Genomic DNA, 24,692 nt, shown 5'->3' on the forward strand with positions numbered 1-24,692 from the left:
CCATCACATGTTCGCTGTGGAGGCAGGAAGAGGCTCCAATGGCCACCCTTAGCATCCCCTACTATTTTCCATATTTCAGTGGTCTTCCCGACATACTGGTTGGCTGTTGCCTACCATTATATCAACTGGTGCGACAAGGGGGAGTGGGGGAAAATCACCATCTCCTCTCCTCCCTTTCCTTCCTCCAATTGCCCCAGTTGACATCACTGCAGGCAACAGCTGTCTGGTAGGACACATGTAGTAGCTGAAACTGGCACAACATGGAGTAGATGTTAATTGCCATTCTATATCTCTGGGCTGCCTAAGCCTGGGAAATAACAGATGGCAGTGAAAACAGTTGTGGACATTTCCATCTTGGAACTGGCCCAACTATTTACAAAGTTTCAAAGTTAGGAGATACACTTTAAGTAACCCTACACCAGTTTAGGGGGAGCCCGGTGGCGCAGCGTGTTAAAGCGCCAAGTTGCTGAACTTGCAGACCAAAAGGTTGCAGGTTCAAATCTGGGGAGTGGAGTGAGTGCCGGCTGTTAGCCCCAGCTTCTGCCAACCAACCAAGTCCGAAAACATGCCAATGTGAGTAGATCAATAGGTACTGCTCCGGCAGGAAGGTAATGGCGCTCCATGTAGTCATGCCGGCCACATTACCTTGGAGGTGTCTAAGGACAATGCCGGCTCTTTGGCTTAGAAATGGAGATGAGCACCAATCCCCAGAGTCGGACATAACTGGACTTAATGTCAGGGGAAAACCTTTCAGCTCTGTTCAGTGTTTTGGATGCCACAAAGCTGATCAAGGCTCTTTCACATTAAGTGGTTAGTGCAGATGTGCCATTAGTCCAGCAATAGTAAGCATGGGCCCTTTCTAGATACTGTAGACTGCAGTTTCCACCCACCATGATCAATGGTGAGGCATAATGGGAGCTTCAGTACAGCAGTATCTGGAAGACCACACATTCCCAAGTCTTTAATCCCCCAGTCCTACTAGCCATGGCTGATTCTAGAATTGGGCATGAGTAGACAGAGCAGCACATGGTTTTGCTCCTATGATACATGCAATATTGTCATTGAAGAAATGGCAGTGAGATATTGCAAACTGCAATCTCTCAGCGTGCTTAGGCCCCACAAACAATTAATACACATATATGCATTACCTGAAGCAGCTATTATGATTCTGAGATGTATTAGCAACAACAGGATTCCCCACAGATCCATCCTTGTCCACAACGTTGGCCACCAAACTCACGAGCAGAGAGAGAAAGTAATCAGACCTGCTTTATTTTTGGACGTCCCGTATTTCTGACTCACTGGCTGCTAAAGCAATTCCTCTTGGCATCCAGAAATTGTCTCCGCCTAATTAGATTGCTCACACAATTTAAAAAAAAAAACATGCATAAGATTTTGTGGCTTTTAACAAAAGCTGACTACTTGAGTCAGACTCAAAGAGAGATTGACTGGGGCCCTGGGGGAAAACGTACTACTCCAAGGATTCAGTATTTGAAATGAATTGTTTGCTGACTTTGCAGAGTCGGCTTGTTGATTCTTTCCAACACAGGCAGGTTTTCAAAGGTCATTCTGGGTAAAATATCTTTCTGAAGCTAAAGTTCACTATGGACATTATCATGTGCAGGTGAGTATAAAGTTTATTATGTCTGTTTGCTGCTTTTTGGAGTGCATCATTGCACTGCTAATAGCACGACATGTTGCCTACTAGTGGCATTTCAGGTCTGTCCCCCCCATTGTTTGGCTGTACCTTTTAATTCATTGGAAATTAAGCTACATTCAGATACATTCACACAGTAATTTGGGGAAAATATCATAATGTAATGAAGAATCCCGATGTGGTAGCATTAAATGGCAGCAAAAGAGGTACCTGCCTGCCTACAGCTAGGCATAAGTGTCTATGGATTGCCATAGATCCTGATCTTTAGTCCAGCTTTTGCCTACCTAGCAAAAATGCGAGTAGATCAATAGGTACTGCTTTAAAAAGCAGGGAGGTATTTTAAAGGCACCCAAAAAAATGCAGGTGATTCATCAAAAAGGAGGAAGTTTATGAACAAAGCAGAGAGACAGCAACCCCCATGGCCAGAACCGAGCACAAGCCTCCAAGATGCCAAAAATGGGGAAAGCCTATATACACCTCTATTTTATATACAATTGTCTGTCTCGTCTGTCTATAAATGGCATTGAATGTTTGCCGCATATGTATGTTATGTGATCCGCCCTGAGTCCCCTTTGGGGTGAGAAGGGTGGAATATAAGTACTGTAAATACAGTAAATATAAATGTCATAAAGGCCTACAGACCTCCCTAAAACCCTATGGCTGAGTTGTAAAAGGGTGCGGTTTCCTGATATGGCCACTGGATGGCGCCAAAGGACAGTACATTAAAGACGCGGAGTCTTCGCAAAAGTGGCCTCAACCAAGGGGTGCAGTTCTCGTTGTGTCCACTGGAGGGGGCAAAGGGAACAACCATTAGGGCACTACAGGGCTGTCAAAGAGGAGGCAGGCGCAATTACTTGATGTGGCCACTGGATGGAGCCAAAGGACCGTATATTGGAGAAGCGGCGTCCTGAGCAAAAGGCGCCTCTAGCGAGGGGCGAAATTCTCATTGTGTCCACTGGGGGGCGGCAAGCGGCCATTATAAAGACATGCCCAGACCTGTTTTTTTTCTCCTTCCCTCACTCATGTGGCGATTATCTGATTGGCGGCTCGCGGTAGGGGCGGGATTATGGCTGGCCTATCCGGAGGGCTGCTTTTGGCGCGCCATTGCTGAGGAAGGAGCGCATGCGCGACGGTAGTTTGCTGTTTTTCCTCGGCCGGGGACAACACGGTTTCCTTTGCTTCATCGTCGCAGCATGTGGGCCGGGACCGGTGAGTGGGCCCTTCCTTCGGGAGCCGAGAGGAGGGAGGCGGGGGGCTTCCTTGCACATGTCTGAACTCAAGGAGCTGGGGATATATTTGAAGCAGCCCTCCAGGGTTTGAGGCCTAGGTACCAAACTTGGGGCCTAAGTGCCAAACTTGGGCCCTTCAGGTATTTAGGACTTCAACTCCCAGCGTTCCTAACAGCCTCAGGCCCTTTCCTTTCCCCCCTCAGCCGCTTAGCGGGTTCAAATTACAGGAAAGGAGATTTCACCAGAACTTTAGGAAGACCTTCCTGACAGCAGGAAGAGCTGTTCAACGGTGGAACTCCCTGCGTCAGTGTGGCGGAAGCTCCTTCCCAAGGAGCTTTGGAACACAGACTGGATGCCCATCTGCTGAGGGTGCTTTGATTGTGCTTTTCCTGCATGGCGGGGGTTGGACTAGATGGCCCATGTGGTCTCCTCCAACTCTGATTCTGTGATTATTTGTACAGTAGAGTCTTGCTTATCCTACATAAACGGGCCAGAAGAACATTGGATAAGCGAAAATGTTGGATAATAGGGAGGCATTAAGGAAAAAACCTATTAAACATCAAAATATGTCATGATTTTGCAAATTAAGCACCAAAACATCATGTTTTATAACAAATTGACAGAAAAAGCAGTTCAATACGCAGTAACGTTATGTAGTAATTACTGTATTTATGAATTTAGCACCAAAATATCACAATGCATTGAAATCATTGACTACATAAACCAGAAGACAGGAGCAGAATTCAAAACGATCTTGACAGACCGAAACTAACAAAATGAAGTTCAACAGGGACAAATGCAAGATACTTCCCTTCGGCAGAAAAAATGGAAATCAAAGATACAGAATGGGGGACGCCTGGCTTGACAGCAGTGTGTGCAACAAGTGGACAACAAGTTAAACATGAGCCAACAATGTGATGCAGCAGCTAAAAAAGCCAACGGGATTCTGGCCTGCATCAATAGGGGAATATCGTCTAGATCCAGGGAAGTCATGCTCCCCCTCTATTCTGCCTTGGTCAGACCACACCTGGAATACTGTGTCAAATTTGGGCACCGCAGTTGAAGGGAGATGTTGACAAGCTGGAAAGCGTCCAGAGGAGGGTGACTAAAATGATTAGGGGTCTGGAGAACAAGCCCTATGAGGAGAGGTTTAAAGAGCTGGGCATGTTTAGTCTGCAGAAGAGAAGGCTGAGAGGAGACATGATAGCCATGTACAAATACGTGAAAGGAAGTCATAGGGAGGAGGGAGCAAGCTTGTTTTCTGCTGCCCTGCAGACTAGGACACGGAACAATGGCTTCAAACTACAGGAAAGGAGATTCCACCTGAACATCAGGAAGAACTTCCTCACTGTGAGGGCTGTTCGACAGTGGAACTCTCTCCCCTGGGCCGTGGTGGAGGCTCCTTCTTTGGAGGCTTTTAAGCAGAGGCTGGATGGCCATCTGTCGGGGGTGCTTTGAATGCGATTTCCTGCTTCTTAGCAGGGGGTTGGACTGGATGGCCCATGAGGTCTCTTCCAACTCTATTATTCTATGATTCTATGACTGACTTCTAAAAGGCAGACCGCATTGGATAATCCAGAACATTGGATAAGCGAAGGTTGAATAAGCGAGACTACTGTATTTCCCATTGGGGACTCAAAGTGGCTAACATTACAAATCATACAATTAAAGCACACACAAACATTAAAGTAGAATTAAATAGGACTTTTTAAAAACATGGTAAAATCACTTGAAAGCCTGTTATTCACTTAGAATATTTAATAAATAATTTTAGCATGGATATTGTTTACATTTGTCAGTCATTTTTATTACATGCCACCTGAGATTTCTGGACAGAGGGCATACTATAAATATTTCAATTAATAACTGAATTGCTTTGGCCAGCACTTGATGTCGCAGGTAAAAGAGTGATATCTGGCCCAAACCCATCTACCAGCGGTCCGCAGATACAGTTGGTACTGATGGATGTATTTTGATCTGTTTCTGATCTACAGTATTTCAAATTTGCTCCCTATTCTTCAACTTCTAGAGACGGAGAAGTATGAAAGTAGCTTTGCCGTTTTGCCCTATTATTTTTATCTTTTGGATTTCAGGTGGCTATGACAGTGCATTTGGGGGAGGAGGAGGAGGATATACACAGTCACCTGGAGGCTTTGCATCCCCTTCTGCGACACAAGATGAAAAGAAATCGGTAGGGAGCTTGCCTGAAAAAGCCAGGACTTCTTCTTGAAGTGGGAGTGGAGGTTTTCCTCTGAAAGCATTTTCTTGTTTTCTGAAAGCATGGTCTTATTATAAGATGATGTTGAGACATAAATAATTCCTTTTACAGAATAACATACTTATGTTATTCCACTGAGCACAATACATTAAGCGTATTTGTTTTCAGAGTGAATTGTTAAAGATGACTGGAAGAAAAAAAGATGTGATAAATGTTACTAGAAGTTATGTAGCTTTCAGAATTTTAAAAATATTGAAATTGCTTTTGTTGTTATCCTGGACTATTTGTTGACACGTCTCAGCAACAGTTGCCACCTTTTATTTCTTCTGTCTGATTGGATTTTTAAAAAACATACTTGTTTTTGTGGCTCACACTGAGTTTTGTGGCAATTCCTCCAGTAGTGTGGACATCGGCAGCAGGATAAGTATAATGGGTGGTTCATTCAATGCTTTATCTCCCATTTTCGCCTTATTTTTTTAAAGAATCCTAGCACCTTGCTGTAGATTTTGGGAATGTGATTTTTGGTTTTAAATAAACCCTCATAGAAAGGAGTGGTGCCATTTCAAATTGTAAGGGCTTGTGTTTGGTTCTCATTTCAGGAATTCTCTACAGCTTTAGTTAATTGTTGCGTGGATCACTTGGTTGCTTCTTGTCCAACAATGAAGATTAATTAAAATACAGTATTTCTGATATTCTTGTCATTTTTTTCCTGCTTATCTTTTAAATTAATTTAAACCTGTTCTAAACTATGTGTTCTTTTGATAGAGGAAGTAAAGATTTGAGTTTTTTTATTGCCTTATTACAGAGGTCAAGATCACAAAATATTGTTCCTTGTACAGTGTCTCAGTTACTTTCGGCTGAACAAGTGGATGATACTTTCAGGGTCCTAGACGTTGAACTTTCACAGGTAAACTCCTTCCCCATGCTGTAGAATAATTGGGTCTGTGTATTGTGGCAGCCATCTGGATTCTTATACCAAAGAGGATGGGTTTGCACTAGTAACATATACATTCATTTATAAGTCAACCTCATGTATAAATTTGGGTCAAAAATTATGGATTTTGATATGATCTGTGGATAAGCCAGCATTTCCTTGCCCATGCATTTAAAAGGGCCAGAAGTAATTTCACAACAGAAAGAGAAGAGGTTTCTTTTAGGTTCTTCTGGGATGGAATAAGCTCATGTCTTTGGCCACTCTATTCAGAGAGGGGAATGTTTCCTTTTTATATATCTGCTAGCATACATTTCTCACATTGACCTGTGGATAAGTTGAACCAGGACTTGGAGATTGATTTTTTTTTTTTGACGAAAATTTCTAGACTTATACATGCGTATTTACAGAATATAACATGCTGAAAGCAAGAGGTTTAAACTTAAATTGTTTTCTTGAATTACAACACAGTATTAAATCAATCAGTAATCGGTTGTGTCGGGTTTTTTTCTTGAAGGTTCTTATTGTGGGCATAATCAGACAAGCTGAAAAAGCACCAACAAACATTCTGTATAAAGTGGATGATATGAGTGCATCCCCAATGGATGTGAGACAGTGGGTTGACACAGATGTAAGTATCTGCTGGTGTTTGTATGATTTAAGGAAAGGAGCCTATGTGGTATGTAGCTTAGAACAGGGCTCCTTAAACTTTTCCACTTGTGACCCCTTTAGGCCAAAGAAATATTTATGTGACCCCAAGTATATAAGATAGGTATAAAAATCAAACATTTACTGATAATGAACAGGCTAATTTTACTTTTTATGAAATATAGCTGAAACATCTTCTGCAAAGTCCCCTGTAAACACTGCACAACAGATTTGTGTAACTGTCTAAAACAGCCACAGTTCAAGAAGCACTGGCTTTGAAAACATTAGTAGGCTTGGGAAAGGTTCGGATCTGCTCATCATGAATCTCTCAAGGTCACTAGGATCAGCTCTCTGATAACGTAGGCTGGATCGACACTGCCCTATATCCCAGGATCTGATCCCAGACTATCTGCCTTAACTTTCTGTATATATTTCAGATTTCAATATTAATGTCAAAAACATGTAGTATGATTTTACATAGGATTTGTGCTACATTAGAACAGTAAAGACAAATATTACTTAAGTAAAATAAACATTAAATATTAAATAACCAAAAAATAAAATAAAATAAGGTGTAAACACTAAGCTAATCTGGGAATCTGCTATTGCAACACATCCAATGAAGTGGTTTAAAACCAGTATAAAAAAAAGATTTGGACTAAGTATGTTCCAGTCTGCTTGGAATACACGAAGCGCATTCCATAAGCGTGTTTAAGAACTGGTCCCAAGAGTTTAGAAGATTATATGAGTCTACACTGCCATATAATCCAGTTCAAATCAGATAATCTAGATTTTATATGGCAGTGTAGAAGGGGTGTAGTTAAGATCAGAACTTGAAGTTTTTTTTTGGGAATAAAACTCCAGAAAGATATTACAACTGCAGGTAGCTGTGCCATGTGAGTGAGTCTGAGAGCTGTAATCCGGAAAAGCTTTCCAACAGTTGAGAGGTAAATGAGAAATAATCACTCACACTATTTCACATTTTCTGAAGGTTTACATGTAGAGATATTTAATACACTTGACATTAATATATTCGAAATTGCTAAGCACAACAAAACTATTACAATAGTTTCTCCCATCCCTTCTTTTAAAGGAAGAAGGCAATGACAATGTTGTGGTGCCACCTGGAACATATGTGAAAGTGGCTGGCCATCTGCGATCTTTTCAGGTAAGAGTAGTGGAATTGAGGAATTTGAGAAAGAGGCATGCCATTTAATTCAACATGTTTGCTGAAGACAGTATTATCCATCGCTCTCCCTCCATTCCCCATAATTAAAGCAGACTAATTTTTGCTATCCAGAATTTTGCTTTCCCATTTTCTGTAGAAAACTTTCAGGTTATGTAAATGGGAAGGATGCCTCTTGTGAAATATAACCTGATTAAATTGAAAATAAGATGAAAATAATATTTATTGATTTCTGTTTATCATTAAATAATTTATTGTTTCTTTGAGTACAAGACTTGCTTCCAAGGCCTAATACAGCATTCCCACTTCATTCACATGTACTGTGTCCCTCAGGAACTAGTGTTAGCCCTGTTATTGGAGACAATGTTTCTGATCTGGACATTAACTATTTCCTCTCAGAGAATTAGTAGGGAATATTTAACTGCAGAATTATAAGAAGAGTTATATCTGAATTGTAATGTAGAAAAGTAAAATGTACCTCTTATTTAAAAATTCAATTGAACAGGAGGGTCAGAAAATTCTTCCCTTACAATGTTATCACATAAAATATATTACAGAACTTGCAATTCTTAGTTTTGCAGAGTATACTATGATTGAATTGAAACTACACATTTAGATTTAGTAATAAAGACTAAATTCAACTATCAGATTTTATATCACACGAATTGGAAGATAACTGACATTATTGAGATAAGAATCTTCCAAGAGATGATTATGTAGGTAATTGCTTAAAGAAGACAAGTTGGTAACATATAGTCAGCCCTCCATAAGCGGCTGAGGGGGAAAAGGAAAGGACCCGCTGTTAGGAATTGTGGAAGTTGAAGTCCAAAACACCTGGAGGGCCCAAGTTCGCCCATGTCTGAATTAGAATGTTTAGAACTCATTTTGCAAAGGATAATTGATTGACAGGGAGCCTCCGGTGGCTCAGTGTGTTAAAGCGCTGAGCTGCTGAACTTGCAGGCCGAAAGGTCCCAGGTTCAAATCCGGGGAGCAGAGTGAGCGCCCGCTGTTAGCTCCAGCTTCTGCCAACCCAGCAGTTCGAAAACATGCAAATGTCATTAGATCAATAGGTACCGCTTCGGCAGGAAGGTAACGGCGTTCCATGCAGTCATGCCGGCCACATGACCTTGGAGGTGTCTATGGACAACGCCGGCTCTTTGGCTTAGAAATGGAGATGAGCACCAACCCCCAGAGTCAGACACAACTGGACTTAACGTCAGGGGAAACCTTTACCTAATTGGTTGACTTCAATTCTGTTTTCTTCCTGACAGAACAAAAAGAGCCTTGTTGCTTTCAAGATCATGCCGCTGGAGGACATGAACGAACTCACTACACACTTGCTTGAAGTTGTCAATGCACACATGATTCTCAGACACGCCCACAAGGTACGTGTCAAAACAAGGCACACTCTGAGCTTCCCTGAAGAGCAAAAGATTGAGCAGAGGAAAGCTGTAGCAACAAGGGGGTTATACTGTAACAGCTAGCTTGGATCTAATTTAACTAACTTCCAACAGATTAATTTAGGATAGTTCTTCTCCTTCAATACTAAAACTTAATTTCACATGTGCAGCATGATTGTAGTTAATGTTTATTTCTTTTCTTAAATCTGTATTTCAGTTTGTGAATATGTCAGAGCCATCTTCTGTGACAGGGATGGAAAGCACGTCAACCTATGAAGGAAATAATGCCATGCCATCGGGCGGGCTGACGCTGCATCAGACTCAGGTAGATACCCCAGAGGATATCCTGTCTTGTGTTCCTTCTTTGTGAGAAATGCATAGGAGCAACACAGTCTTGAGGGAGTCAGTATTTATCCCAATTTTGTTGCCAATTGGCCCTTCGGGTGAGAAGGGCAGGATATAAATATTGGAAATAATAAAAATAAATAGTTGGAAATAACATTAGATTTACGACTGGGAATGCCAGCTCCTGACTTTGAACCATTTGCCCTCTCTATTGAAGATACAAAAGTCAGTAGTCAGTAATCTATATTATACATCATAGATAAATTATCAAAATCCTTGATCTGTCCAGCTTTTTTTACAGCAAGTGACTACCATGTTGCTTTCCTGTTAAAGAAGAATAACAGAATAATGTCCTGCTTGGTCCATACCCTAATAAAGGTTTAAAGTTTGTCATAACAATACTTTATTATTGTTGTAGCGGGCAATAGATGTATCATATTATTTCTGTATAAACCTTGTGTTATCATTATACAGAAGAGCCTTAAATTGCCTTCTCAAATTGTGCAGACTAAATTGGTAGATGTTTGTTCCCTTTCTTACAAATGTCAAAGTTAGATGAGATGAAGTTAATATATTTAGAAATGTTGGCTTTTCTTATTTTTTTACCAGTTTCCATGGTTGAAAGCTGAAAGCTTAGAATAATTTTTGGTAGATTTTTTTAAGAATGTTCATCCTGATAACAGGAGGAATGACATTGCATCCTGTTGCTGTGAAATGAATGGAATAATTGGCCTTCCACTAGGCATTGTTCACAAATATTATTTGTGTTTGAATAACACTGTCTGGATTTTTGCTTTTTCAAGATCCTGAAATTGATTCAGAACTGCACATCGTCAGAAGGGATAAGTCTCGAAGATCTGAAGAACAGGTTGCCTAGTATTAATCTACCGACACTGAAGTATGTATTCAAAACTAGCTGGAACTTCTGAAGAAAGAGAGCTATTCCTTTACTTAGTGTGATTTACTTTTCTTCAGTGGTGTCACACCTAATGGAGATTGCCACTCTAATCTTCAACTTCCCACCAGCCTTTTTATTACTATTATTTTATTATTTATATTATTTTATTTATACTATAGCCTTTTAAAAATACTGTATCAGTCTGTCAGTTCATCTTTTCTCATTGGGTATATTTGGCTGTATCCGTAGAGTTATATGAGTATGGTGTTCCATTTTCTTTGTGTTACCATGTGGAACTGAAGCCCCTGGTGACACAATGGGTTAAACCTTTGTGCTGGCAAGACTGCTAACCAAAAGATCGGTTCGGATCTGTGGAGCTGGAGGAGCTCCCATCTGTCAGCTCCAGCTGAGAGAAGCCTACAGGATGGTAAAACATCCAGGCATCCCCTGGGCAATGTCCTTGCAGACAGCCAATTTTCTTACACCTGATGCGACTTGCAATTTCTCAAGTTGCTGACACAAAACCAAACAAACATACACGTGGGACCAAAGTGAGGAATAATAGTCACTGGCTGTTTCTATTTTAATTCAATACATGTACAATTGGCCCTTGGTATCCATTACACTTTGTATGCAAACTGTTTTCTCCCATTAATATCATAATTGCGGGATGCTCAAGACCCATTATATACAACTGTGTAGTAATAACGTTTCCCTTATATAAAATGGATAAATCAAAAGTTTGCTTTTGAGAGGGCTATTTTCAAGCTAGGGATGGTGGAACATATGAATTCAGCATCCATGAATATGTAGGGCTGATTGTATAATCTAAATGGCCCCCAATGAGCAGACAACTCAACATAGCAAAATTTCAGTGGAATTAAGAGCAAGCTCATTAAACAAGCCATGTTGGGCCTTAAAAGTATTAAGACAGTTTGGTAGTTCTACCTCTTCTCTCCGTTTCAGTTTCATTCTCACTAAAGAAAAATATTTTGCGTTTGAGGAAAGGGAAAGGCAAATCATAAAATGCAATTATATTATGTGGAAAAAAACAAATCTTTCCTCCTTTTTTCTCTCCTTCCATCCAGGAAAGCTGTTGAGTTTCTTAGCAGCGAGGGACACATCTATTCCACAATTGACGATGAACACTTTAAATCTACAGATGCCGAATAAGTTGTAGTTCTGTAATAATGACTGCTCTGTTATGGGCTGGGATCATGATGAGCCTAACAGTATTTCTTTGGGCACTTTTACAGATCAAGTGGATTCTGTTTAGATTAGAAAGATTGCATTTGTTGACATCACTTTGGAGTTTGAGTTCAACTTTGGTTCGCTTTAATATGTACAATAATCAGAAAAAATATTTTGATGATACTGAAGAAGAGTGTCCACTACTGCATTTCAGTGCACAATGCCTTTGTTTCAAGAAACTTCTGATACCTGAAATAAATCTATTTTTTGATGTTATTTTGGTCTTCTTTCTTCGCTGGAGAGTCGTACTATGTAATTATCTTACATAGTCAAGAGTCAATAGGATACTGCATGGTTATAGATGTGCCACAAATTCATAGTTATCCAAATTAATTATCCAAACATGGGTAATTGTTTTTAATTAGGAAAAACAGATCTGTTTTGCTCTTAATCACTTTTTGGAGTATGTATTGTAAACCTTACGAGCAGCAGAATCAATAGGCTTTGATTTTTATTAGCAATTTTTTTCTGCAGACACTGCAATTGTGCATGATATGTACATAAATATTTGCTTATGTATTTGCTAGGATACAAAAGTGACATCTTAAAATCCATTCATTCTAGACTTGAAATGCAACTAACAGGAAAGATTTGTATTTTAATATCACTGCAGAAAATGAGTGGTGCCAAACACAATTAATCCTTGTAGTTTTGAACTAGTCTTCTGCTTAACCAAGCTTGCTAAAAACAAAAGTGCATCATGGAATCTAATTCCATATTTTATCATTTTCATTCATTATAGCTCTTGAATGTGACAAATACGTCTGGGATTCTGAATCCCATTAACCTGCTTTCTCCTATTGAGGCCTAGGTTCTGTAGAGTTGAATCTTGCTTATTTCTAGCCCTCCCTTTACTCATTCAGGGACACAAAATAGTGAAATCAGTCCTCAAGGTAAAACCTAGAGATGTGAGGATATCTGCAAACAAACCCCTGGTCTTCTGAGAACATTGGGACTTTGGAAAGAAGTGTCTCAGTGTTTAATAGAAGCTCTTCCCATTTTGTGAACAATTCCTTTCACCTCTTCATTAATTTCTTCATAATCGTGGTCAGAATCATCGTGGAAAGCTATACAAGAAAAATAAGTAATTTATTTAAAACTGACATAAAGTGATGTACAGCAATAAAAACTAAATTTCAAAAATCTGATCAAGCAGTAAACAACCAAATGCTTAAACAGCCTCCAGGGTTGGGTTGCACCTCACAGCATTTTTGCTAAGAGTTTATCGAATCTGATGGAGGGACTTCAAATTGAGTTATGGAGGAGCAAAAAGACAATATTCTGGATGCCAAGAGTTTCTTACAATTTGCTTGCCCTGTAAGAAATGGAGCTGATCATACCTGTGGGTTTGCAAGGTATGGTAGGCGTCTGGAGTTTTTCAGGTCTATATTCAATGGTGTACTCATTTGGGTTGATCAGGGGAAGGTGGCTTGCACTTCTTGATTTCGGTCCAAGAAATCTTGAATTTTGAGATGTACTGAACTGGCGCTGGTACAGGAAAATAGAACCACAAGGTAGTTTATTATAAAACAAATCATATTCAGATATGCTATGAAGCAGCTTGTGTCCCCAAACCAGCAGGGCCACTCTTTCCCACCTTGGCCCAGCATACCACTAGGCACAGACAATACATCTTTCAGGTACTACCCGACTCCCATATGGAAAGAACATGTGATGGCAACTCACTTGCTATCACAAGACCTTGATGGTAGGGAATAAAAGAAGACAGTTTTAATATATTTTATGTTTTAATTTTGGAATGTCATTTTATGCTATGGATCATTGTTTTTAGGGCTTGGTGCCCATGTAAGCCACCCCGAGTCGTTTCAGGGAGATGAGGCAAGATATAAGAATAAAGTTATATTATTATTATTATTCTCTCTGCTTTTTCCCACCCACCCCCCATGTGATGAGGTCCTAAGAAACTAGAGTTGATACAGTCTATCCCATGATTTCTGACTCGATGCCCCAAAGAAACCCAGGACACCTAAGAACAAAAATATCCATGTATATTTTGTGTTGGACTGAGTAATCAATTAATATATAATTTAGTCCTTTAAAAGTGGCGGAACCCCCGGTGGCATAGTGAATTAAAGCCTCATGACTTGAAGGTTGGTTTGCTGACCTGAAGGCTGCCAGGTTCGAATCCCACTCGGGGAGAGCATGGATGAGCTCCCTCTGTCAGCTCCAGCTCCATGTGGGGACATGAGAGAAGCCTCCCACAAGGATGGTAAAAATATCAAAACATCCGGGCAATGTCCCCTGGGCAACGTCCTTGCAGATGGCCAATTCTCTCACACCAGAAGCGACTTGCAGTTTCTCAAGTCGCTCCTGACACAAAAAAAGTCCTTTAAAATATATTTATTGTACAGTGTTCCCTTCCTTATTGCGGGTGGTCCGTTTCAGGACCACCCGCAATAAGTGAAAATCCGTGAAGTAGGGATGCTATATTTATTTTAATATTTATACATTATTTTAGTAGTTCTATTTTAAGTCTTTATCAACCAATTGTGTGTTGTAAAATAGCCGCTGCCTCCTCCTGTTGCTGCTTGGGCTCCTTTTCTCTCCCTTTGGCTTTTCCTTCCTTCCTTAGGTAAATTGTAATTTTTTATGATTTATAATATTCTTTTAGAGTTTATTGAAAACCTGCAAAACAGCGAATCCACAAAACTGCAAAGGAGTGAGGGATCACTATTCTATCCTGAGATCCTCAGTTTTAGGGTAGGATATTAATATTTTAATTAATCAGTCCATCTGCCAGTATTTTTGCTTTACATTGACATATCTTGCAGCTACTCCACTCTCTTTATTTTATTTATTTATTTACATCACTTTTACCCCGCCTTTCTCCCCGAGGGGACTCAAAGCGGCTTACAATAAATAGGCAAAATTCAATGCCTAAAAACTATGTAAAAACAACAATTCATATAAAAATCTACAAAACAACAATTCATATAAAACAGGTACCATTGCAAAATAAAATCACATTATATAAAATTTTAAGCATGCCCAAGCTTCCTACTCCCGAGGAATGGTTAATCAGAATTTTGGACATGATACAAATTGGATAAGCTAACTCAAAAAAAAAAAAGAGCGCAAAAATAAAGCAGACTGGACAAAATTCACAAAATTCTTAATAAAAAGAAGAATGGATTTCTCGATAGACTTATCTATAATATAAAATGGTTTACTCCATTCCCATCACCTCATACCTTAAAGGTTTCTCCAGCTGTTTTCCCTTCTGTGGTCTTCTGGTGACGCTTTTCAAGTGTGGAGTTCATTCGCTTCGGAGGTCTCGGAGGGGCTGCCGCGTTGTTGGGCAACTGCTTTAACAAGTCATAATAAAAGCTCTCGGTGAGCTCTTCTACACTGGGAATGTTGCTGGGCGGTGTGGCTCTTACTGGCCTTCCAGTGAAGAAGAGAGAGATGTCCAGCCACTTGGGTGGGATTTCAAAGGTGAGGCCTGGCTCATTAGCCAAGCTGGCCGTGAAAAAGTCTTCTTTGATCTGGGCCTCCAGAGTAAGAACAGAGACGGTGCTGAGAACGTCAAAAGCACCATCTCCAGAAACAAGCTTCACCTCGCAAGGCAGGCGGAGGTGTTCAACTGCTTCAGCAAGTGTGTATTTCCTCTTGTCGCGAACGTCCTCCACAAAGCCAGCTTCCAAGAACAGGGGCAAGTGAATTAACTCCTTGTCTTCATCTCCATTGTCCCGATAGCACACCAACGTATCCGTGGCTGAAGGACTCCTGGCCCTGACAAGGGTTTGCAACTCTAGCCGGTCTCCTATGCTTAGCAAAGGAAAATCATCATCACTGCTTTCGTAGTCCTTTGTGACCACTACTTGCAATTTCTTGGTTGTGGCTAAAGCGGGAACGAGCTCTGAAGTAGAAGAGAACTGGCGGGGACATTGACGGAATCGGCCTTTGTAGTTGCTAGAGATAAGGAAATGGCCAGTGTGGCCCTTACTCTTCCGGGAAGTGGCCAGGATCTTCCATGAGGACGCTTGGTTGTGAATGTGGATCCTACAGCCCTTGTATAGGTAGGACATCCAATCACTTTGAAAGACAGGAGGAGACACTGGAGCCCCGAGGACCTCGGCCTCTACTGGCAACACTTTGTCCATAGTCAGGACTTGACTCAACATCAGTGGTTTGATGAAGTGGATGTGCTGAGACTCTTCTGTGATGTCAATCACCTCAACATCCAGCATAGAGTTGATCTTCACAACATCGTTTCTATCTGGAAGGAAAAAGCACTGTATTGTTGGGGATCATTAACAGTGTTGCACCTCAGGTTAGCTTCACCTTGCTAAATACACTAGGCTGCACACAGGTTGAAGTCTTTTGTAGTTATTAAGTAAAGGTAAATGTTTTCCCTGACGTTAAGTCCAGTCATGTCTGACTCTGGGGGTTGGCGCTCGTCTCCATTTCTAAGCCGAAGAGCCGGCGTTGTCCGTAGACACCTCCAAGGTCATAGGCATGACTGCATGGAGCACCATTAACTTCCCGCCAGAGCAGTACCTATTGATCTACTCACATTGGCATGTTTTCGAACTGCTAGGCTGGCAGAAGCTGGAGCAACAGCGGGTGCTCACTCCGCTCCTGGGATTTGAACCTGGGACCTTTCGGTCTGCAAGTTCAGCAGCTCAGTGCTTTAACACACTTCGCCACCGGGGCTCCCTGTAGTTTATTAGGAGTTTATTAGGAAATAGGAAATAAATAGTTCTTACAAAGCAAAAGTAAAGTTCCAAAAGAGATTGTTGCAAAACGAGGCTATAAAGAATAATCCAAGAAAACATTAGGCATAAAACAAGGTTCCATTACAGCATGACAAAGTCCCATGAACATGAACACACAAAGGCTGTAAGAAATCCGGGAAAACAAGAGCTTGCTTCTTGATTCAAACGAGAAGTTGCTTTGACAAAGGTTTCTCTCTCAGCATACTCTTTTAATACCCCTTGCCTAGCATGAAAGCATTTCTTTGGCCTCTGACTTCCCTCTTGTTTGCTATTCTAACACTTCTGCGAACCCTGAATTCCAATCTAAAGATTCTGTTTCGTCAAGTGTCTGTCTGTATGCTATCAAGCTGGGAGCTGTCCTCCCTTCCTGAGTCAATTTGCACTTGGCTAGCTTCAGTATCATCAACACCATTCCCTGCCGTGGGAAACCTCCCTGTTCCTCATCTTCTACAGCAGGAACACTCTCAACCTGACTCCCATAATTCCCATCAGAGTCATCTTGAACCTGAATCCCACAATCCCCACCACTCTGAGGCTCCAGCTGAGTCACAACAGACAGCAAGGTTGGCCTACCCATAAGGTAAAGTGAGGCGGGCATCTCTACTACAAGGCAGCAAATTAACATAAGATAGTAATATTGGGGGACAATTTTCCTCCTCTTCCTCTTCAAATGTTGTGTCGCAGACAAAATAGTCCATGTCACTTCCTGGTGTCATCATTGCAACCTAAGATGTCAGAACACTGGAGATGATTCCTACACCTTGCAAGAGGGAACCTCAAAAGGTGTTCCTTGGTTGCGTGAGAAGCAACACTTACTGTACTTCTCTCTTATGCATAACCATTAAATCACAGGAACCACTTCCATATAACCATTAGAGATATATGAACATCTCCAGATTTCTATCTGGTCGTTCTCTAGCTGTGGAGACCTTCCTTTCCACCTCATTGCATGACAGGAAGCAAAACCGTGAGTTCTCTTTTCTCTCCAAAGGTAAGTCCTGGTTCCAGTCATTGCTTCCTCTTTTTCCAGTTGTTTCTCTGATTTGGAGACTAGGGTTTTTTTTTTTTAACACATTTATAGAAATTTTTAGTTTTGATATAAGTTGTCACGAGGCTGTGACAAACAAAGGTAGGTCCAAATCAGGGGTCTTCAAACTTTTAAAATGGGGGGCTATTTAATGGTCCCTCAGACTGTTTTCGGGCCAGACTATAGTTTACAAGAAAACTAAGAACAAATTCTTATGCACACTGCACATATCTTATTTTGAAGTAAAAAAAAAAAACGGGAACAAATACAGCCTCAATGTTTTTATTATTATTATTATTATTATTATTATTATTATTATTATTATTATTATTATTGTTTTCATTTCAGGAGTGACTTGAGAAACTGCAAGTCGCTTCTGGTGTGAGAGAATTGGCTGTCTGCAAGGACGTTGCCCAGGGGACGCCTGGATGTCTTGATGTTTTTACCATCCTTCTTGGAGGCTTCTCTCATGTCCCCGCATGGAGCTGGAGCTGATCGAGGGAGCTCATCCACGCTCTCCCCGGGCTGGATTAGAACCTGGCAGCATTCAGGTCAGCAACCCAACCTTCAAGTCACGAGGCTTTAACCCACTACGCCACCGAGGGGTCCATCCATAATAATAATTATCATCATTATAATCATAATAAAAATAGTAAAGAGGGTTGGAAGAGACCCCATTGGGCCATTTAGTCCAAACCCTTTCCAACTTTGTGCACCAAAAGCACTAGCAAAGCACCCCTGACAGATGGCCACCCAGCCTCAATGTTAATAATAATAATAATAATAATAATAATAATAATAATAATAATAATAATAATAATAAAAAGAGAATTGGAAGAGACCCCTTGGACCATTTAGTCCAACCCCCTTCTGCCTTTGTGCACCAAAAGCACTAGCAAAGCACCCCTGACAGATGGCCACCCAGTCTCAATGTTAATAATAATAATAATAATAATAATAATAATTATTATTATTATTATTATTATTATTAAAAAGATGATTGGAAGAGACCCCTTGGACCATTTAGTCCAACCCCCTTCTGCCTTTGTGCACCAAAAGCACAAACAAAGCACCCCTGACAGATGGCCACCCAGCCTCAATGTTAATAACAACAACAACAACAACAACAACAAGGGTTGGAAGAGACCCCTTGGGCCATTTAGTCCCCCTTCTGCCTTTATGCACCAAAAGCACTAGCAAAGCACCCTTTAATAGTTATTAGTTAAATAATAATTAAAATACCGTTATAAACACAAGCAAAGTTTTGAAAGGTGCGCACCGGGCAATGGAGAAGGCAGGAAAGGCATGTGCGGTGCGAGGATAAATGGCTTCAATGGGCCGCATGTGGCCCGTGGGCCATAGTTTGGGGACGCCTGGTCCAAATATTCTGAAAACAAACTTAAATTGCCCGAAACGTATAACCCCAAATCCTCTCCCAGTAAAGGGCACATCCTCAATCCTGCACCCGATCCTCCCAGCTTAGAAGATGTCTTGTTCGTTTTGTATACTTACAGTGCATGATTGCTTCGACTTTATACACAGGATAGATTTCAAACTCGCTGCTGCCAATTTCAGCACACTTCAGTCTCTTCTGCCATAGGGCTTCTGATTGCAAAATTTCTTGGAGCGTGTACAGCTTTTGTTTATAGCTGGCCCTGGATAAAGAGTTTGCTGAAGGGAAAAGTTTCTTCGGCTTTCTATGCGGAGGGTCTTGGCTGGGCTCAAAGAGACCTGAAGAACAGGGATTGCAAGAGCAGAGAGTTCTTAATTTCACTTTCAGAACTTACTGGCTAATGTTCAACACCAGTCGCATTATCATATATTTTAAAGTGGGCAGCTCCACATATCTGCCACCTGCATTTCTGTCCTTACCTTCCCAAACTACATTTCCCAGAATTCTACTGGCTTGCTGTTAGGAATTGTGGGAGTTGAAGTCCAAAACACCTGGAGGGCCGAATTTTGCCCATGCCCGGCCTAGTGCAACCGTTGATCATGTATACATACCTTTAAAATTCAGTGGGAGTTCAAAAGTGTGTCCATCATTCACATTTTTGCAGGTGATATTCTGAAGCTGAACATCCACAATTTTTATCAGATCTCCTGTCGACAAACAGCATTCGCTGCCTGATACTTCATAAACAGATCCTAAAGGGGGAAAAAAAACCCCAAAATGTTTATAATTGCCTCAGGAAAAAGATAACAAATTATTGAACTAAATAATTTATTTAGTTCAATAAACTAAACTAAATTGAACTATATTTTCTATTTTTTAAAATACCTAGTTGCTAGTGTTTTCTTTTATATCAAACAATAAAACCTGTTGAAAATCAAGATATGTTGTTGACGGCTTTCATGATGGGAATCACTAGGTTGCTGTGTGTCTTCCGGGCTGTATGGCCATGTTCCAGAAGCATTCTCTCCTGACGTTTCACCCACATCTATGGCAGGCATCCTCAGAGGTTGTGAGGTCTGTTGGAAACTAGGCAAGTTGAGTTTATACATCTGTGGAATGTCTCGGGTGGGAAAAAGAACTCTTGTCTGCTTGAGGAAAGTGTGAATATTGCAATTGGCCACCTTGATTAGCATTGAATAGCCTTGCAGCTTCAAAGCCTGACTGCTTCCTATCCAAATAACCAATAATTTGTTGGTTTTGCACGACCAATGCTGCTGCTGATTTTAAAAATGGCACCAGTCTCCATCTGCTCACCCACATAAAATCATGATAACCATATCTAAGAAACTAGAACTGATGCAGTCAATCCAATGCTATTTTCTGAATCAGTGTCCCAAATAACCCTTAGAATGGTTCTAAAAACCAAGACACCACGAAAAAAATTGTGTGGTTGTGCTTTGTTATACTAATTCATATCTAAAAGTAATATTCCAAGCTCTGAACGCAGTAGCGTGATGTAAGCTGTGAAGAGCAAAATACACGGTCCATTTCGCCCCATATCAGTGCCTCTGTTGCCACCAAGACAACAGTATTTGTCGAATGACAACGTCATTCTTGCCCCACAACATAGCCTTTTTCATTATTTGATTGGCCTTTAGATTGAGAAGCCTCTGCTATTCTGAACATTGTTTGGTGATTATCCCATTTCTTCTTGGCTTCAACTCCTTCAAACCTATAGAATAGGAAATGTCAGAAGACCAACCCCACCGGATGACCTGGAAGTCCTATTTTAATTAAAAAAAAACTTTTTTTTTATCTTTCTTTTATTTTATTTTTTTCTTCTTTTTCTTTTCCTCCATCCCTGTCTTCCCTCTATCTGCCCCCTCACTTTTACCCCTATTTTTCTCTTTTTATTCTTTATTTTCCCCAATGCTATTTTATCATATATATGGAAACTTCTAATAAAGATTTATATTTAAAAAAAGAAAAAGAAAAAAAAGAATAGGAAATGTCTACATTTTCTCATCTTAGGCATAGTTTTGGACTCCTTTTACCCAAACCTCTTGTGACCCAGGAAGGGAGCTTCCTGTTTTTACATCCTCGGACTGCTTGCTTAAACACCACCAGTTCCCAGTTTCTGAAACCAGTATGATTCAACATCTGGTTTTCCCCAGCCCCACTTCTCCTTTAGAGCTTTCCCACCATCTTCTGTGCATAGACCGAAATTAATGCTAAGGTATAGCTAAAGTAAAACAGAGCAAGTGAAAAACAATGAGAACAATTGATTAAAGGGCAATTATGAGAGCTGTCTCATAATTTGACAATAGGTCACAGAGATAAAAGTATTTTTGTCTTCTGTTGCTCTAAAGGCAAGGACCAGAACCAGTGAGTTCAAATGACAAAAAAGGAATTGGAAATTAATATTAAGATTACGAGGGTTGAATGAAAAGTAATGCCTCCACCTTCGTTACTTGGGTTTCGATGGGAATATTTTAATAAATCAAATGCAGAAATAATCCTTAGAATGTGCTCTTTAACTACCACTATTCACTCTTCCACATAATCACCAGGCAATTGGATACATTTCTGCCAACGATGAACAGGTTTTCTGAAGCCATTACGGAAGAAGTCGACACTCTGTTTCCACAACCAGCGTCTCACAGTACCCATCATGAGCCACCCCATGTGAGCCGCCTCGAGTCCCGGCGGGGAGATGGTGGTGGGGTATAAATAAATAAATTATTATTATTATTATTATTATTATTATTATTATTATTATTATTATTATCGTGACCTTGCTCCATGTGAGCAGCCTCGAGTCCCTGCAGGGAGATGGCGGCGAGGTATAAATAAAGTTATTATTTTATTATGACACAGCAAACAAGATAGATATGCTGGATTTCATATCACAAAATCACAAGTCGAACACTTCCCAAGTGTCTAGGACTGTGTGATGTATTTTCGGATGATGCACGCAGATCCCAGCAAGGTGGCCTTTTGCAGTTGGCAGATCGTAATTTTGTCAATGTCTATTGTTTCCAAATGCCGGCTGAGATCTTTTGGCACGGCACCCAATGTGCCCATCACCATTATTATTATTATTATTATTATTATTATTATTATTATTATGCACCTTACTCGCCCAACGATGCACAGGACTCACATCAACACCATCACCATAAACAGCTTGCATTCTCTGAATAATCTCCTTTGGAGTGACACCTTCTCCTGTCAAAAATTCATTGACTGCATGTTGCTTAAGGCGCATTGACCGTCTGCGCAGGGTTCCATACTTCGCACTTTAACAACACAAGCATTCAATGCTAAGGCTTCCCGCCAATATGGAACTGTAGAGGAGAGTCTACTGAACAAACCAGTACCTGCCACATACCAGTACTGCCATCTGTTGAGGAATTACGAAGGTGGAGGCATTACTTTTCATTCAACTGTTGTATATTCCATTGGTACTCCAGATGTGTCGTCGAAGGCTTTCGTGGCCAGAATCACTAGGTTGCTGTGTTTTCCAGGCTGTATGGCCATATTCCAGAAGCATTCTCTCCTGATGTTTTGCCCACATCTATGGCAGGCATCCTCAGAGGTTAAAATACTGAACTCTCTGATTAGGGTTTGCAAACACTACTCTTTCTCTATGGGAGATGTAACAGTTCATTCCCACCCCACGCCACCCCAACTTTGTCTTATAAATACAGCTTCCCATTAAGGTTGTGATTTATCAGCTTTGTAAAGATTCTTCATGTCTCATAGAACAACCCAAGTCTTACATCTTATAAAGCTCTATTACTCATCATCACCAGCTGTTAAGACGGCTCTCATATTGTCAAGGAAGAAGCAGTCACTTGTGCCTACCTTGGAAATAGACTCCCGAGTAGATCTTCACCACTCTAGGCAGGGAGCTGAGATCTAGATGACAGATATAGTGGTGGAAGGAAACAACAGAAGCCATAACTCTTCTTCACAGGCAGCGTTTGTCGCAGGATGTGGAAGCTTGAATTACAAAATGGGACCGTTGAGCTACTTATATGGAAATTCAGCTGAGAATTTCAGTTCTCCTTTCGTTTCCTTTTTGTCCGAGTGGATTTGATTACAGAATGAGTTTAGGGCTTAATTTGTAGCAACACAAACGATACCAGACACAAGAGGTGCCAGCTCATTGTGGTGGTTTTGCATCAGTGACCACAGTTATAGGACATTGCACGTGTGGTTGAATTGTTTTTCTCACCCAATGGTTATTTGAGAGCAGAGGTATAGTTCAACAGCAGTTATCTTAGGCCCCTTCCACACAGCTGAATAAAACCCCACATTATCTGCTTTGAACTAGAATATATGGCAATGTGGAGTCAGATAACCCAGTTCAAATAAGGTATTGTGGGATTTTCCACCTTGATATTCTAGGTCAGGGGTCCCCAAACTTTTTAAGTGGATAGCCGATTCACAGTCCCACAGACTATGATGAAATAGTCCAAAATTAGGATTGTTGTTGTTGTGTGCCTTCAAGTCATTTCAGACTTAGGTCAACCCTAAGTTTAAAGTTTAGGACAGAGGCCAGGTAAGTGACCTTGGAGGGCCACATCCAGCCCATGGGCCTTAGTTTGGTGAGCCCTGATCTGGACGAACTCATAAGACCATAGGTAAGCAAAGAGACCTCCAAAGACCATCTAGATGGTCTCATTAGAATCATCGGTAAGGAAAGGGAGTCTCAAAGGCCATCTAGATGATCTCATCAGGCCATCAGAAGACCATAGATAAGGAAAGGGACCCTCAAAGACCATCCAGATGGTTTTATAATACCATAGGTAAGGAAGGGGGTCCCCAAAGGCCATCTAGACAATCATTGGTGAACACTTTTTGGATTCGGTCGTTTAACCAATTACAGATCCACCTAATAGTAGCATTGCCTAGCCTACGCTTGACTAGTTTGCTTGTCAAAGGCCTTACTGAAATCAAGCTTCATCCTTTCTTTGTATCACAAACTCCCGGAGCACATGGTCACTCCCGCCAAAGGATCCCATGACTTCCACTCCATTGACCAGATCCTCAGTGTTGGTTAGTATCAGATCCAGAATACTGATCCCCTTGTTGCCTCTTCTACCTTCTGAACAATAAAATTGTCTGCAAGGCAAGTGAAGAATTTGTTGGACTTTGTAATTTTGGCAAAGTTTGTTTTCCAACAAATATCAGAGTAGTTGAAATCCGCCATGACTACTATATCTCTTCTTTCTGCATGTTTGGTCATCTGGTCAAGGAAGACTTCATCCAGTTCTTTCATCTGGCTTGGAGATCTGTAGTAGACCCCCACAACTACACCTCTTTCAGTCTTTGTTCCCTTATAATATCTTTGGAATATTCCTCTATAACAGTGGTTCTCAACCTGTGGGTCCCCAGGTGTTCTGGCCGACAACTCCCAGAAATCCCAGCCAGTTTACCAGCTGTTAGGATTTCTGGGAGTTGAAGGTCAAAACATCTGGGGACCCACAGGCTGAGAACTACTGTCTATAAGATCATCACTGGATACCAATCATGCTCTTATTGAAGAGCAGTGTATTTTGCTGGCATTTTGAACATTTAATTTTGCTTATTGTTGTTTGCTTTTAACTTATTTGGGTTTTCACTTGTTATTGATTGACTGATCTTGTGTTTATGATTTTATAAAATACTGTAAGTAGCCATCAGTGTTGTCATTAATCGGAAAATGGAGCTATTTAGGTTAAAAATGGAAGTGGAAACTCAACAAGATCATTTTCTTGACTGT

General features: G+C 40.8%; 3 protein-coding genes across 4 annotated transcripts in view; 1 reads left to right on the plus strand and 2 right to left on the minus strand.

The window, feature by feature from the left end:
• The window catches only part of smpdl3b (sphingomyelin phosphodiesterase acid like 3B), a 14,613-nt gene extending 13,114 nt beyond the window's left edge, over positions 1-1,499 (minus strand). For both annotated transcript variants that reach the window (XM_008122726.3, XM_008122725.3), the window contains exon 1: positions 1,149-1,499. In XM_008122726.3, coding sequence (XP_008120933.2) covers positions 1,149-1,209 — 61 coding nt within the window. In that variant the 5' untranslated portion in view covers positions 1,210-1,499. The remainder of the gene's footprint in view (positions 1-1,148) is intronic.
• Positions 1-11,979, plus strand: part of rpa2 (replication protein A2) — a 27,119-nt gene extending 15,140 nt beyond the window's left edge. The window contains exons 2-10 of the mRNA XM_062962466.1: positions 2,714-2,866; positions 4,980-5,077; positions 5,910-6,011; positions 6,553-6,666; positions 7,777-7,851; positions 9,141-9,254; positions 9,487-9,594; positions 10,418-10,512; positions 11,601-11,979. Of these exons, the coding sequence (XP_062818536.1) occupies positions 2,851-2,866; positions 4,980-5,077; positions 5,910-6,011; positions 6,553-6,666; positions 7,777-7,851; positions 9,141-9,254; positions 9,487-9,594; positions 10,418-10,512; positions 11,601-11,685 (807 nt within the window). The 5' untranslated portion in view covers positions 2,714-2,850 and the 3' untranslated portion in view covers positions 11,686-11,979. The remainder of the gene's footprint in view (positions 1-2,713; positions 2,867-4,979; positions 5,078-5,909; positions 6,012-6,552; positions 6,667-7,776; positions 7,852-9,140; positions 9,255-9,486; positions 9,595-10,417; positions 10,513-11,600) is intronic.
• On the minus strand, positions 9,138-24,602 carry themis2 (thymocyte selection associated family member 2). Its single transcript, XM_062962468.1, has 6 exons — positions 22,790-24,602; positions 19,534-19,674; positions 19,042-19,260; positions 14,976-16,003; positions 13,104-13,251; positions 9,138-12,830 (listed from the first exon to the last, which is right to left on the minus strand). The coding sequence occupies exons 1-6, from the start codon at positions 22,884-22,886 to the stop codon at positions 12,736-12,738; spliced, it is 1,728 nt and encodes a 575-aa protein (XP_062818538.1). The 5' UTR covers positions 22,887-24,602; the 3' UTR covers positions 9,138-12,735.
• Positions 24,603-24,692: the final 90 nt, after the last annotated feature.

The sequence above is a fragment of the Anolis carolinensis genome, unplaced genomic scaffold, assembly GCF_035594765.1.
Source record: "Anolis carolinensis isolate JA03-04 unplaced genomic scaffold, rAnoCar3.1.pri scaffold_10, whole genome shotgun sequence".
In the NCBI taxonomy this organism is placed as follows: domain Eukaryota; kingdom Metazoa; phylum Chordata; class Lepidosauria; order Squamata; family Dactyloidae; genus Anolis; species Anolis carolinensis.